We start from the raw sequence: 15,692 nt of genomic DNA on the forward strand, positions 1-15,692 counted from the left end.
TGAATTCGAGGACCACTGTGGTTGAATTAGGGAAAGGCTAAAAGAAATTGAGGAGGAGGGTGACCCCATAGGAAGAAGAGCAGTCTTAACTAACCCAGACTCCCAAGATCTCTCAGACACTGAGCCACCAACCAGGCAGCATACACTTGCTGGTCTGAGCCCCCTTCCCGCCCACATATATAGTAGGACTGTCTGGTCTGGCCTCAGTAAGAGAAGATGTACCTAACCCTTGAGAGACTTGAGGCCACAGGGAGTGGGAAGGCCTGGCAGGGTGGGATGGGGATATCCTCTTGGAGAAGGAGGGAGAAAGGGGAGGGGAAAGAATGGAATGAGGAAATGTTGGAGGGCAGACCAGGAGGGGAATAATGACTGGACTGTAAAAAAAAATTAAAGATAATTTTTTTTTAAAGCAGGCTGAGCAAGCCAGTAAAGCAGCACCCTTTATGGCCTCTGCATCAGCTCCTGCCTCCAGGTCTTGCCCTGTTTGAGTTCCTGTCCTGACTTCCTTTGGTGATGAACAGTAATGTGAAAACGTAAGATGAATAAACCATTTCTTCCCTGTTCTCCCCCCAAAGTTCTTTTTTTTTAACTCTATTAAATCTACTTTTAGTTAAAAAATACATATAAATCTTTTTTAAAAGTGAACTTTGCATTCATGTGTAAACGTGTACATACCTACCTACTCCCTTCTCCCCATCACACACACACCAAAATTATTGTGACTACTTGAATAGACTCACCCGAAGGAAGAAAGGAAACTTCCTGCCATAAAAGCCAACCCGGAAGAACTCAGGCTCCAGGCGTTGCTGCTCTATAATGTTGTCATAGTAGCTGGCCTCCATTTTCTGTTAACAATGAAGATATGGTTAGTACCCCAAGCAGGTCCTCCTAGACTCAGCTAGATGCTATCTTCTAGAGAGGAGCATGGCATTCAATAGTGGATAGAAAGAAGCAATCCACAGACACTGCCAGCCTCTCTCCAGGAAGTGCATTATAGAAGAGGAAAGCCCTCCTTTCTTCTTTACTGCTAGCTGATGAGAGGATAAAAATAAGGCTGCCTACTATATCCCTGTGAGGTTGTTCTCAATATTCTCCCTGAGCATTGACCCAGAACAATGGAGATCTGAGACCTGAACTTGACAGGTAAATATTTAACACGGATTTGACTGATACTCGCTATACCAACTGATCCTTGACTAGGGTTGCTGGCAGCTATCTCCCAACATTTCTTATTACCATTACATCAGTCCATTTGCATCCACTCTTGTTCACCTATCATTTGACTTAAGATGCTAACTACAATTGAGACGTCTCAGTTGCCAGCATCACTGGTACTGGTTCCAATTTAGGAGATTTTAAATTTGAAAAGGTAACTAATATCCATGATGTCCAACATTATAAAGTCAGCAAGATTTTCAGTACAGCTATTCTAGCTTCACATTTAACCATCTTTAGGCAGTAGCCTTTACAAATTAGCCAAAAATCTATTTTAGAGAATCCTGTCCAAACCTCAGTCTAGAGCAGAGATTTCTGGTCTCTGCTCAAATGTCTTAGCTAGAGATAAGGGTATAGTGGATGATGCTCTGAAACCACTAGTCTTTCTCTGCTGATGAAATTGTAAGATATCATAATTTAGAAGATAGCACCAGCAATAAGGAAACATTTTACAAAGACCTTCAAAATCTATCAGACATTTAATATAATTTGAATATTTTGCCTCAAAGAAGGGAGAAAGGACAAAGTACTTAAGTGACTATAAGATGTAGTGGGGAAAGCCTTCTTAATAAAAGTTTTAGGTGCCGGTGAGCTGTACAAGCACTCACTGGCAGCACGGGCCTGGTGACCTGGGTTTGACCTCCAGAACCCCTGTAAGGATGGCAGGAGAGAATAGACCTCGAAGAGCAGTCTTCTCACTCCACAATCATCATGTATGCCTCCCTTGTATCCTAAACACCCACAAGTAATAAATTAAGTTTTTTTGTATAATACATCACTGAACAAAACCATTCCATGAGAAATCTCTTCATGAAGCTAGGCAGTCCCCCACCCCTAGAAGTCACTATCCTATCATGCCTTCCTCTTTCCCTGAGTACAAATGGCTTTTAGGGTTCGGATCACTAAATCATTTGTCAGGTATGTGCTTTTGTTCCCCAATCAGACTGCAAGTATCCTGAGGGCAGAAATCTAGTCTCTGTCCATGACACTAAGTTAAGGGCTTTAAGAATCACTCAGGAGCCGGGTGGTGGTGGCGCACACCTTTAATCCCAGCACTTGGGAGGCAGAGGCAGGCTGATTTCTGAGTTCGAGGCCAGCCTGGTCTACAGAGTGAGTTCCAGGACAGCCAGGGCTACACAGAGAAACCCTGTCTCGAAAAACCAAAAAAAAATCACTCAGGAACGGATGCCAGGAAGCCCCAGAGCCTTTGGTCAGGGATGAGGTGGAGGTGACAAAGCTTACCCGGATCCAGCTGAGGCTCTGGTAGTCATAGAGGCTCTCATACTGACATGCCAGCTCTCTACACAGAGGGATTCCAAACTCCCAGCTCTGTATAAAAAACAGGAACAGGGCTTTAGCACCTCAGGCATTTTTAGGTTGGTAAGTCTACTATGAATACATGAAACACTAAAACAAAAGGCTAGCCCCAACTCATGTATTTTAAGGAACACAGTCCCCCGAACCATTTATAGAGAGTACCACACAGCGCTGTGGTTTTCTATCTCATGTAGAGCTTTCTGGGCTTTGCTCAAGTGTCTCAGCCTCCATGCCTCTCTTGACTATTGTCACAAGAAGAGGTACTTCTCAGAATAAATTGCTCTAATTCTTGCTAGCTCATTAAAATATATTTACTGTTATTGTATTTATCTATATTAAATGATAATTGCACAAGGGAGAAAGCTAAGTTTCTTTATTTTCAGATCCTAGAACAATAGCAGATACTCAGTATTTCTTTACTAAGTTAATAAAGGGACTATAAGCCTTTTAATTGAGGTCAATTATAAAAAATTATGGCAATCAAGCAGAAAGGGGTTTCCAAAGACTTGGCAGTGGGCCTGTCACTTTTCTTTTATGAAAAGATTATAACTTTAGGCTTCAGATTCTCTGTTGCCTACTTGGAGAACAGACCATTTGTGTGATGAAGTCCCTGTTACATCAATAGGTCCATCTAACAGGTGCCCAAAGAAGGCTGCAGTGGACCTCAGTCTAATGAACTGCTTATTTCCTTCATCATTTGTCTTTCTGTGGTGCTGAGAACTGAACCCAGAGCTCTGTGAAGGCTATCTCTAACACTGGACCACACCTTTATCTTCCTCTTATTATTATAGTGTGTTCTTTCTTTCGGGTACTTACAAACATCAGTTTACATATTTGACTCAGTTTATTCTTTTCAACTTCTGAATTCTAATTCAAACTTATGTATGAAGAGTTAAGATATCCATCACCAACCTCAGTTACTCTGTGTTTTTAACAAGTATGCCCTACGCTGCAGCAGAACCTGAGTGTTCAAAGGCTTGCTTTCTGACACCTACCTTGCCTTTGTTGAAGTAGTGGATAATCTTTCTACATAGCCCCTCTTTCCGCTGCCACTCAGTTTGGGATGGGTAGTGTAGGAATTCCCGTAATGGCCTGTCTTCCCATTGCAGCAGCTCACAGTAAAGAAGCAGGGTGAATGCAGCCTCTGTAAAAATAGGCAGAATGGAGGCTCAGGGCTTCCTCTGGGGCCCAAGGAATAGCTCTGTGCTAGGGGTGCACGGTGAGCAAGAATATCAGAGCAAGGCATGGGCAGCACAACTCAGGAATACTAATACCAAAGGTAAGACAGTCTAAACTAATAACCCTTATTCACACAATGAAGAAGCCATAAACACTCTCAATACCTGGTCACTTGTTTTGAGTTCCAGATAAAGAGTATAGCCAGGTAGTGGTGGTGCATGCCTTTAATCCCAGTACTTGGGAGGCAGAGGCAGGTGGATTTCTGAGTTCGAGGCCAGCCTGGTCTACAGAGTGAGTTCCAGGATAGCCAGGGCTACACAGAGAAACCCTGTCTCCAAAAAAAAAAAAAAAAAAAGTGGTTCAAATATGAAAATCTAATATTGTGTAAGCTTCTTAAAATAATGAAAAAAATTGGATGGAATCACAATATAATGAGAGAGATGATGCCCCTATTAGACATTTTATGCCACCAAGTAAAACCTCTAATGCCCAGAATGAGTTACATCTTGTTGAGTTGTTGGACAAAAGGGTCATATAGAACCTCTTAAATATTACAAGCTATTTCTTTCTTTTTTTTTTTATAAATAATTTATTTATTTTTGAACATGAAATGCTTTTTTATAGCATGTTTTACAAGGGGAGCGGGTAAGAGGGGCCAGGTGGTGGAAAAGTACAAAATCTTCTTGGCCTGTGCCTTGAAACATGTCATGGTCTATACGGTACACTGCCTTGAATTATGATCTACCTGCTGTTCTTCAGAAGATATGGTACACTGCTTGCGTTATGGTCTCCCTGCTATTCTTAAGATGATATGGCACACCGCTTTGAGTCTATCCGCAGTTGCTAAGCAGGATCTTGCAGTTGCCAAGCCTCAGAGGACATTGTGCAGGTGGGGAAAGGTAGGGGGTGAGGGTAAGGGCGAGGGTCCTGGCTTCTGGCATCTCCCCCTTCTCTGTTTAGTTAGAGAAGGCATCTTATGATCAATCCCAACTATGTGAATTTTGAATTTGGATGTCTAATTATGGGGGGTCTTACACAAGTTCACAACCCCAAAACACTGATGTGAGACGAGTCACATCGATGGTCGAAGGTTTAAATATTACAAGCTATTTCTAAAGCCATTGGTTATTCTCTACCACCTGATGGTACAGCTCTATTGCTGAAGACATCACTTATTTATATCATTAAATATTGGAGAAATGGAGCTAGAATCCAACTAGATGCTTCACTCTCTACTGACTAGTAGTGTTTATGGTACTGGAAGGCATTGTGCACATTACTGGAGGTAGAAAGTAATCATCAATATCATCTGGCTACAAACTGTGACTAACAACAACCTGCCTGCAAGATGTACTGGTATAACAGTGGCACAAATGTGCCCTTCCTCCAGCCTTGAGCAGGCCTAGAGTTGAGACCTTATTTACCACAATAGACCAAACAATAGGACTCTGGAGGTATGGCCGTAGGCATTTCCTTTTCCTGCCCTTGGCGAGGCAGTACTTGCTTTGGCCTTGGCGCCTTTCTGTCTGCCTGTAGCTTGGTACATGAGCTGAGAAGAATAGACTGCCTGCTGAGCTTGCTTTGAGACATCTCAGGCCTGCAATTACCTATGGATTCCTCTCACCTCCAGCAGGACGGTTTCTGCTCACCCCCAGCGCTCACCCCCAGCCAGATGAAGCCAGAAGGAACTCTGGGGGTGGGGGTGGGGGTGGGTTACCCCCTTTAAATTGAAAGTTGAACATTAAAGCATTGAGCCTCAATCAGAAACCTTTGTCCTGGCTTCATCTCTTCCCGCCCTCCTGTCCCTTCCCAGCCTCTCTTTCAGGTGAACCTGGTCGTCTGTAGCTGCTGGCGGCAACAGCACAAACGTCAGGAAATAACCAATCACTTGTTAATTGGATTTAAGGCCTATTCCATGAGATAGAATCCATATCTGGTATCACTCAAGTAGCCAAGAACTTAAGACTGCCTAAGTCATAGGACCTGGGAGAAAGTCTAATACTATTTATTATTCTTCTAAAGAAGCATAGCAATAACGTGACTCCTAACAACATGTTACAACTCCCATAGATCAGTACCTTGCTCAACCCTCATTACAGATGTTTCTTCTTTCAGTGGATGGTATTAACATAGAGACTCACAACTGAACAATATGCAGACAGTTAGAGACTTTGGAGGACTCAGTCTTAAATGGGATGTCTTCATCAAGCCCCTCCCCTCAAGGCTCTGGGATCCAAGTGAAAGAGGAAGTGGAACGATTATAGAAGGAGAAGTGATAAATAGCTTCAAGGAAGCAGCATCTTTCAGACACAACAGAACTGATCACATATGAACTCAGAGACTGTGACAGCAGGTACAGGATCTCAACAGGTTCAAACCAGACAAAGTTCCAGCTCTGAGAAGAGGATGGGCACAAATTCCCATTTCCAATCAAGAAGCTATTTGTAATTGATACCTACTGGGAAATGGAAACTAGTTTTCTAAATAGTTCCTCACTAGGTATATCAACCATACCCTAGCACAAGCCCCATGCCCAGAAATCGCTGGCTAACACAAAATAGGTTCCATTATTTTTGAGGAGAAAATTTTTGTTTCATTTTGTTTTATTAGTTTTTTGTTTGTGTTTTGATTGTTTTAGAGAGAGAAGAGGGAGAAGGGAAAGGGGAGGGGAGAGGGAAAGAAAGGGGCTAGGGAGAGAGAGCATGCATGGATGAAGTTAGGTGGGTAGGGAAGTAAGAAATACCTGGAAGGAACTGGAGAGGGAAAAGTATGTGATTAAAATATATTATGCAACTTTTTTAAATAAAAAAGAATGGCCCAGCTATTTTAAGGCTAATGTACAAGTTGTCTTGCTTTGGATGACAGAGATACTTGGGAATTCTTGGGTTCCTTTCTGTTCACTTGGCTTCAGCTTTCTTTCTAGCGTTTTTAGAAAGGGATCTAATTGGCCAGCACCAATTCATCAGGGATTTGCCCAGCACTCATCAATCTACTCTTGCCCAATGCCCCAGGAAGTGTTCTTTCCTCTTGTTGCTACTGTTTCTAAAACGATGACCGCTAAGGAATGGGAACAGTATTAGCTATGCAGTGAGCCTGGAGCCAGAGACTCTATTTCTGGAGAACCTTGTTGATACTGGACTCAGACTGCAGGCGTAGCAATGCTTTATATGTGGAACAGTTAGCGACAGTTACATAAAAACACAACCTGTAGGTAGTGTAAATTCTGAGAGATGAGTCACACTGAGTTACAGCCATAGTCCAGAGCCCTATTAAGGAATTATCTTTTTCTTTCTGTTTGGTAGGCAGTTTTTAATGGTGTTTCCTCACTGGCAAAGTTCTAGCTTCTGTCTAGATCTTCATGCCATACTAAAAAGTGCTCATATGATTATAAAGAATCTAATTTCTAATCATCTTGTAATCCACATCCAGTTTTCACCATGGTCCACTCTTTGGGCATCTCACTTATCACTTGTGCCCTGACACTGGCACCTTTTGCCAGGCCCTCTTTATGGTACTTGGAGAACCATATGAAATCTCCGTCTCCCTCATTGTGCTGGTTAGTCTTATGCAATACCTAGAGATATGAAAGACAAAGTACAGTACTTCTCTGTTCATAACCATGATTCAGCCTCTTAAGTGATAGCCCAGTCCTTGAGTAGCAAATGTCTATATTAATACACGGAAACCTTTATATTTTAATTAATTATTTATTTTTATGTGTATGGGTGCTTTTCTTTCTTTTTTTTTTAAAGATTTATTTATTTTATTTATGACTACACTATAGCTGTCTTCAGACACACCAGAAGAAGGCATCGAATCTCATTATGGGTGGTTGTGAGCCACCATATGTTTGCTGGGATTTGAACTCAGGACCTCTGGAAGAGCAGTCAGTGCTCTTAACCACTGAGCCATCTCTCCAGCCCCGGGTGCTTTTCTTTTGCATATATGTATGCAGTGCCTGCAGAAGCAGAAGAGGGCACAGGATCCCCTGGGTCTGGAGTTACATACAGTTGTGAGCTACCATGTGAGTGGTAGGAATCAAACTTGGGTCATCTGAAGAGCTGCCAGCACTCCTAACCACTGAGACATCCAGCCCAGTACAAGAAATTTATAAAAATCTTTCTTTCACTATTCCTTCAGAGTTGTTAATGAGTAGTAGGTATAAAGAATGGTAAATTGAGTCATGTTATGCAATGTCATATAATTTCTTCTAAAAATATTGTGAGCTGCCACATAGGTGCTACAAATTGAACCCAAGTCCTCTAGAAGAGTATCCGGTGTGCTTAACTGCTTAGCCATCCTCCAGGCCCCTTTTTTTTTTTTAAATTAACATTTATTCACTGGACTATCCTAATTGCAGCCTCCTTCCTCCTCTCCTCCCAATCTTACCCTCCCACCCAATTTTTCCTATCCCTTGTGAGAAACGGAGCCCCACTCTGGGTATCAACACACCCTGGCACATCAAGTCTCATTAATCAGTTTTTTTAAAGGTAGTCTCACTACATAGCCTAGGCCTACCTCAGACTCATGATCCTTATGTTTCAGTTTCCCGAGTGTGTGCATTTAGTCTGTCTTGTTCTTTTTGCTAAGCTGTGCTGACTTATAAAAAATAGTATATACACAACTTTCTAACATGTAACGATAAGGGTAAGGGAGGGGGGTTCTCTGTTATTACTAATTCTAGTTAAGATTTGCAAATAAGAATAGATCACATTTCCACATTTAGATGACAAATTTAAGTCCTTTAGTCTAAGGGATAAGAATAGGGCCTAGGGCTGGAGAGATGGCTCAGCGGTTAAGAGCACTGACTGCTCTTCCAGAGGACCTGAGTTCAAATCACAGCACCACATGGTGGCTCACAACCATCCGTAATGAGATTGGATGCCCTCTTCTGGTGTGTCTGAAGACAGCTACAGTGTACTCATAAATAAAATAAAAAAACAAAACAAAACAAAAAGAATAGGGCCTAGTCACAATGAAAAAGATAGTTCTTTGGGGACGCTACAATAGAAAGGAATTAAATGGAACATCCGTGTATGTATCCTTCCTCTTCATTCAGAGCTGTTCTCACTAAACAGATCGTGACCAGCACTTGCACAGATTGTAGACATAATCAAAAGCTTTTATCTGGCCTGTCAAGAAGATAAATACTGTTGGTGTGCAGTTGCAGAGGAAGAGCCAGCTCTACCAGTGGGTTCTAGAAGTTCCAGGATTAAGAAGATATTCCTTTGCTATGGTCTTGGTTGGTTTCAGCTTTGCAAGACCTAAGAGAAGTTCTATTTCTGAGGAGTGACAGAAGTCCAAGTCTTCTGAACCTGTGCACCACAATTTGGGAGTTACTCTTGAGTCTCAGTGACATGGATAGGAATGAAGGTGAGTGAAACAGCTGCAGACAGGAGAGGACATGCATGGAGCATGTGTTGGGAAGGACAGAGTTTCACCTGGTTTTCTATCACTAAAGGAGGTGAAGGGAAACCTTGGAACCCAATACTGCTGAGCTCTGGTGGGAATAATCCTGGGTCATTCTCTGTATAGCCCCCAAGTCTCTCCTAATGAAAAGACACAGTTCTTCTTTTCCTGACTCACCTGTGTAGTTTTCAGCCTGTAAGTGCATGTCACAAAGCTTATGGATGTATCGGATATACATTTCCTCTTTGTTAATCTCAGACTTGTAAAAGTTCTGTAAGAGAATGAAATGCATGTCAAGATGTTAGAGTCTGTCCCATTTTGAAGGTAATTTCCAAATTCTAGCTACTGAAGCCCTGACTGTTGCTGTCAGGAGGAAGAGCTCACGTCCTCTCACCATCAAGTTAACAGTGCAGCCAACCTTCTTGTTCTCAGTTTCCTCTCCCTTCATGCAGTCTCTGGAAGAGAGAACACAGTTGATTGCCTATGATATGAAGTAGTATCTCCTGGGACAATACATATACATATGTATACAATACATATACATGATGTTCTAGCATCACTGGAACATGAGTATGGCCAAAAGTAGTATTTAAAAGTAGTATGCCTTCTAACTGTTGAAGTTCTTCAACAGAAGAGGACTGTACTGTGAGATCTCTCTAAACTTTGCACCCAATCCTGGGCAGAGGATTGCCTTATCAGTGGAAGGGGAGGGCCTTGGTCCTGTGAAGGCTTGATGCCCTAGCATAACGGAATGCTAGGGCGATGAGGCAGGAGTGGGTGTGGGAGCACCATGATAAAAGCAGGGGGGACAGGCGTTGGGATAGGGGGCTTTTGGAGGGGAAACTAGGAAGGGGGATAACATTTGAAATATAAATAAATTAAACAGGCCCGAGCATAGAGCAGGTCACAGGCAGCAGCTCCGTACCCAACACCAGAAAACCGAGAGAAAGAGGGACTCCCAGGAGCTTTCACTCAGGCAGCATCCCAGGTAAGGAAAAAGCAGCACTTGCCCCAAACAGGGAGCAACTGGGACCCACTGGGACCCACTGGGACCCAGGAATTCGCTCCTGGCTGGGGGCGTGGGTTCCTTCCGGTCTGAGCCGGAGCACTTGCAGATCCCGGGAGGCAACTCTGCACCCAATCTCATAGAATCCAGAGGAAGCGGGGCTCTCAGGACCTCTCTGCCAAGCAGTATCTTAGGCTAGGAGGTGGCAATACTTGCCCCCAAACAGGGAGCAACTGGGACCCACTGGGATCCAGGAATTCACTCCTGGCCTGGAGCGCGGGTTCCTTCCGGTCTGGGCCTGAGCACTCGCAGATCCCCGGAGTCAGCTCTGCACCCAATCTGAAAGAACCCAGAGGAAGTGGGGGCTCTCAGTAGCTCTAACTAAAGCACTATCTTAGGCTAGGAGGTAGCAATACTTGCCCCCAATCAGGGAGCAAACGGGACCCACTGGGACCCAGGAATCCACTCCTGACCCAGAGCCCAGGCCCCTTCTGGTTTCCACCTGAGCACGGAGCACATCTTGGGCCTCAGCTCTAACCCCAGCAGCAAAACCCATCCCAAACAGTTCTGACACAACCTAGATAATAGGAAAGACTGGCCCCAGTCAGAGACAGCACAGATAGTACAAAGGCGATCCAGATGGCAAAAGGCAAGCGCAAGAACACAAGCACCAGCAACCCAGGGTACTTGCCATCATCAGAACCTAGTTCTCCCACACTAGAAAGTCCTGGACTCCCCATATCACCAGGAAAACAAGAACCAGATCTAAAATCACTTCTGATGATGATGCTAGAGGACTATAAGAAGGAAATAAATAACACTATCAAAAAACTTGAGGAGAACACAGGAAAACAGGATGAAGTCCTTAAAGAAACACAAAAATCCTTTAAAGAATTACAAGAAAACACAAACAAACAAATGAAGGAATTGAACAAAACCATCCAGGACATAAAAATGGAAGTAGAAACAATAAAGAAATCACAAAGGGAGATTACTCTGGAGATAGAAAACCTAAGAAAGAAATCAGGAGTCATAGACACAAACATCACCAACAGAATACAAGAGATAGAAGAAAGAATCTCAGGTGCAGAAGATACCTTAGAAAATATTGACACAACTGTCAAAGAAAATGCAAAATGCAAAATGCAAAAACTTCTTAACACAAAATATCCAGGAAATCCAGGACAAAATGAGAAGACCAAACCTAAGGATAATAGGTATAGATGAGAGTGAAGATTCCCAACTTAAAGGGCCAGTAAATATCTTCAACAAAATTATTGAGGAAAACTTCCCTGACCTAAGAAATGAGATACCCATAATCACACAAGAAGCCTCCAGAACACCAAACAGACTAGATCAAAAAAGAAATACCTCCCGTCACATAATAATCAAGACACAAAATGCACAAAACAAAGAAAGAATTTTAAAAGCAGTAAGGGAAAAAGGCCAAGTAACATATAAAGGCAAACCTATCAGAATTACACCTGACTTCTCACCAGATACTATAAAAGCCAGAAGATCCTGGACAAATATCATACAGACCCTAAGAGAACATAAATGCCAGCCCAAGCTACTTTACCCAGCAAAACTCTCAATTACCATAGACGGAGAAACTAAGATATTCCATGACAAAACTGAATTTACACAGTATCTTCCCACAAATCCAGCTCTACAAAGGATAATAACAGGAAAAATCCAATACAAGGAGGGCAATCATACCCTAGAAAGAGCAAGAAAATAATCCTTTTCCATCAAACCCAAAAGAAGATAACCACACAAACGATGTCTCCACTATTAACAAAAATGACAGGAAGCAACAACACCCTCTCCTTAATATCTCTTAACATCAATGGACTCAATTCCCCAATAAAAAGGCATAGGCTAACGGACTGGATACACAAACAGGACCCAGCTTTCTGGTGCTTACAGGAAACCCACCTCAGCGACAAAGACAGACACTACCTCAGAGTAAAAGGTTGTAAAACAATGTTTCAAGCAAATGGCCCTAAGAAACAAGCGGGAGTAGCCATTCTAAAGATTTATTTATTTATTTTATTTTATGAGTACACTGTAGCTGTCTTCAGACACACCAGAAGAGGGCATCCAATCTCATTACGGATGGTTGTGAGCCACCATGTGGTTGCTGGGATTTGAACTCAGGACCTCTGGAAGAGCAGTCAGTGCTCTTAACCGCTGAGCCATCTCTCCAGCCCGGGAGTAGCCATTCTAATATTGAATAAAATCGACTTTCCACTTAAAGCTATCAAAAAGGATATGGAAGGGCATTTCATACTTGTCAAAGGAAAAGTCAACCAACATGAACTCTTAATTCTGAATATCTATGCGCCAAATACAAGAGCATCGACTTTCGTAAAAGAAAACTTACTAAAGCTCAAAACACACATTGCACCTCACACAATAATAGTGGGAGACTTCAACACCCCACTCTCAGCAATGGATAGATCATGGAAACAGAAACTAAGCAGAGATACAGTGAAACTAACTGAAGTTATGAACCAAATGGACTTAACAGATATCTATAGAACATTTCACCCTAAAGCAAAAAAATATACCTTTTTCTCAGCACCTCATGGTACCTTCTCCAAAATAGACCATATAATTGGGCACAAGACAGGCCTCAACAGATATAAAAAATTGAAATAATCCCCTGCATCCTATCAGATCACCATGGTCTAATGCTGGTCTTCAAAAATGACAAAGACAATGGAAAGCCCACATTCACATGGAAACTGAACAACACCCTACTCCTTGATAATCAGGTAAGGGAAGAAATAAAGAAAGAAATTAAAAACTTTTTAGAATTTAATGAAAATTATGACACATCACACCAAAATCTATGGGATACAATGAAAGCAGTGCTAAGAGGAAAATTCATAGCTCTAAGTGCCTACAAAAAGAAACTGGAGGGAGCATACACTAGCAGCTTGACAATGCACCTGAAAGACCTAGAACAAAAAGAAGCTAATACACCCAACAGGAGTAGACGGCAGGAAATAATCAAACTCAGGGCTGAAATCAACCAAATAGAAACAAAAAGAACTATCCAAAGGATCAAAAAAACCAGGAGCTGGTTCTTTGAGAAAATCAACAAGATAGATAAACCCTTAGCTAGACTAATCAGAGGGCAGAGAGACAGTATCCAAATTAATAAAATCAGAACTGAAAAGGATGACATAACAACAGAAACTGAGGAAATTAAAAAAAACATCAGATACTACTACAAAAGCCTATGCTCAACAAAATTGGAAAATTTGGATGAAATGGACAATTTTCTGGAGAAATACCAGTTACCAATGTTAAATCAGGACCAGATAAACCATCTAAACAGTCCCATAACCCCAAAAGATATAGAAGCAGTCATTAAAAGTCTCCCTACAAAGAAAAGTCCGGGACCAGACGGTTTTAGTGCAGAATTCTATCAGACCTTCAAGGAAGACCTAATTCCAATTCTTTTCAAACTATTCCACAAAATAGAAACAGAAGGTACACTACCCAATTCATTCTACGAAGCCACAATTACACTCATACATAAACCACACAAAGACCCAACAAAGAAAGAGAACTTCAGGCCAATCTCCCTTATGAACATTGATGCAAAATTACTCAATAAAATTCTAGCGAACCAAATCCAAGAACACATCAAAACAATTATCCATCACGATCAAGTAGGCTTTGTCCCAGGAATGCAGGGTTGGTTCAATATTCGGAAATCCGTCAATATAATCCATTATATAAACAAACTCAAAGAAAAAAACCACATGATCATCTCACTAGATGCTGAGAAAGCATTTGACAAAATTGAACACCCCTTCATGATAAAAGTCTTGGAAAGATCAGTAATTCAAGGCCCCTACCTAAACATAGTAAAAGCAATATACAGCAAACCAGTAGCCAGCATCAAACTAAATGGAGAGAAACTTGAAGCAATCCCACTAAAATCAGGGACTAGGCAAGGCTGCCCACTCTCCCCCTACTTATTTAATATAGTATTGGAAGTCCTAGCCAGAGCAATTAGGCAACACAAGGAGGTCAAAGGGATACAAATTGGAAAGGAAGAAGTCAAAATCTCACTATTTGCAGATGATATGATAGTGTACTTAAGTGACCCCAAAACTTCCAACAGAGAACTCCTAAACCTGAAAAACAACTTTAGCAAAGTGGCTGGATATAAAATTAACTCAAGCAAATCAGTAGCCTTCCTCTACTCAAAAGACAAACTGGCTGAGAAAGAAATTATGGAAATGACACCCTTCACAATAGTCACAGATAATATAAAATACCTGGGTGTGAACCTAACCAAGCAAGTAAAAGACCTGTATGACAAGAACTTCATGCCCCTGAAGAAAGAAATCGAAGCAGATCTCAGAAGATGGAAAGATCTCCCATGCTCATGGATTGGAAGGATTAATATAGTAAAAATGGCTATTTTGCCAAAAGCCATCTACAGATTTAATGTAATCCCCTTCAAAATTCCCACTCACTTCTTCACAGAGATAGAAAGAGCAATCTTAAAATTCATTTGGAATAACAAAAAACCCAGGATTGCGAAAACTACTCTCAGCAATAAAAGAACTTCTGGAGGAATCACCATCCTCGACTTCAAGTTGTACTACAAAGCAATAGTGATAAAAACTGCATGTTATTGGAACAGAGACAGGCAGGAGGATCAGTGGAATAGAATAGAAGACCCAGAAATGAACCCCCACACCTATGGTCACTTGATCTTTGACAAAGGGGCTAAAACCATCGAGTGGAAAAAAGATAGTATTTTCAACAAATGGTGCTGGTCCAACTGGTGGTCAGCGTGTAGAAAAATGCAAATTGATCCATACTTATCTCCTTGTACAAAGTTCAATTCCAAGTGGATTAAGGACCTCCACCTAAAACCAGCCACACTGAAACTAATAGAAGAGAAACTGGGAAAAAGCCTGGAACACATAGGCACAGGAAAAAAGTTCCTGAACAGAACACCAATGGCCTGTGCTCTAAGACCAAGAATTGACAAACAGGACCTCATAAAGCTGCAAAGCTTCTGTAAAGCAAAGGACACAGTCAATAGGACAAAGCAGCAACCAGATTGGGAAAAGATCTTCACTAACCCTACATCCGATAAAGGGCTAATATCCAAGGTATACAAAGAACTGAAGAAATTAGACTCTAGACAATCAAAGAACCCTATTAAAAAGTGGAGCACAGAGCCAAACAAAGAATTCTCAACTGAGGAAGCTCGAATGGTTGAGAAGCACCTAAAGAAGTGTTCAGCATCCCTAGTCATCAGGGAAATGCAAATGAAAACAACACTGAGATTCCACCTCACACCAGTCAGAATGGCTAAGATCAAAAACATAGGTGACAGCACATGTTGGCGAGGGTGTGGTGAAAGAAGAACACTCCTCCACTGTTGGTGGGATTGTAAACTGGTACAACCACTATGGAAGGCAGTCTGGTGGTATCTCAGAAAATTGAACATAGTGTTACCTGAGGACGCAGCTATACCACTCCTGGGCATATACCCAAAAGACGTTTCAACATACAACAGGGACAC

General features: G+C 41.8%; 1 protein-coding gene across 1 annotated transcript in view; it reads right to left on the bottom strand.

Moving 5' to 3' along the window:
• Dock3 (dedicator of cytokinesis 3) overlaps window positions 1-15,692 on the bottom strand; it is a 200,895-nt gene that overhangs the window by 28,360 nt on the left and 156,843 nt on the right. Inside the window, exons 32-36 of the mRNA XM_028756841.1 lie at window positions 9,515-9,575; window positions 9,298-9,391; window positions 3,528-3,676; window positions 2,458-2,544; window positions 741-845 (exon numbers count right to left, since the gene is read on the bottom strand). Of these exons, the coding sequence (XP_028612674.1) occupies window positions 741-845; window positions 2,458-2,544; window positions 3,528-3,676; window positions 9,298-9,391; window positions 9,515-9,575 (496 nt within the window). The remainder of the gene's footprint in view (window positions 1-740; window positions 846-2,457; window positions 2,545-3,527; window positions 3,677-9,297; window positions 9,392-9,514; window positions 9,576-15,692) is intronic.

This window comes from Grammomys surdaster, unplaced genomic scaffold (assembly GCF_004785775.1).
Source record: "Grammomys surdaster isolate TR1022 unplaced genomic scaffold, NIH_TR_1.0 126131, whole genome shotgun sequence".
In the NCBI taxonomy this organism is placed as follows: domain Eukaryota; kingdom Metazoa; phylum Chordata; class Mammalia; order Rodentia; family Muridae; genus Grammomys; species Grammomys surdaster.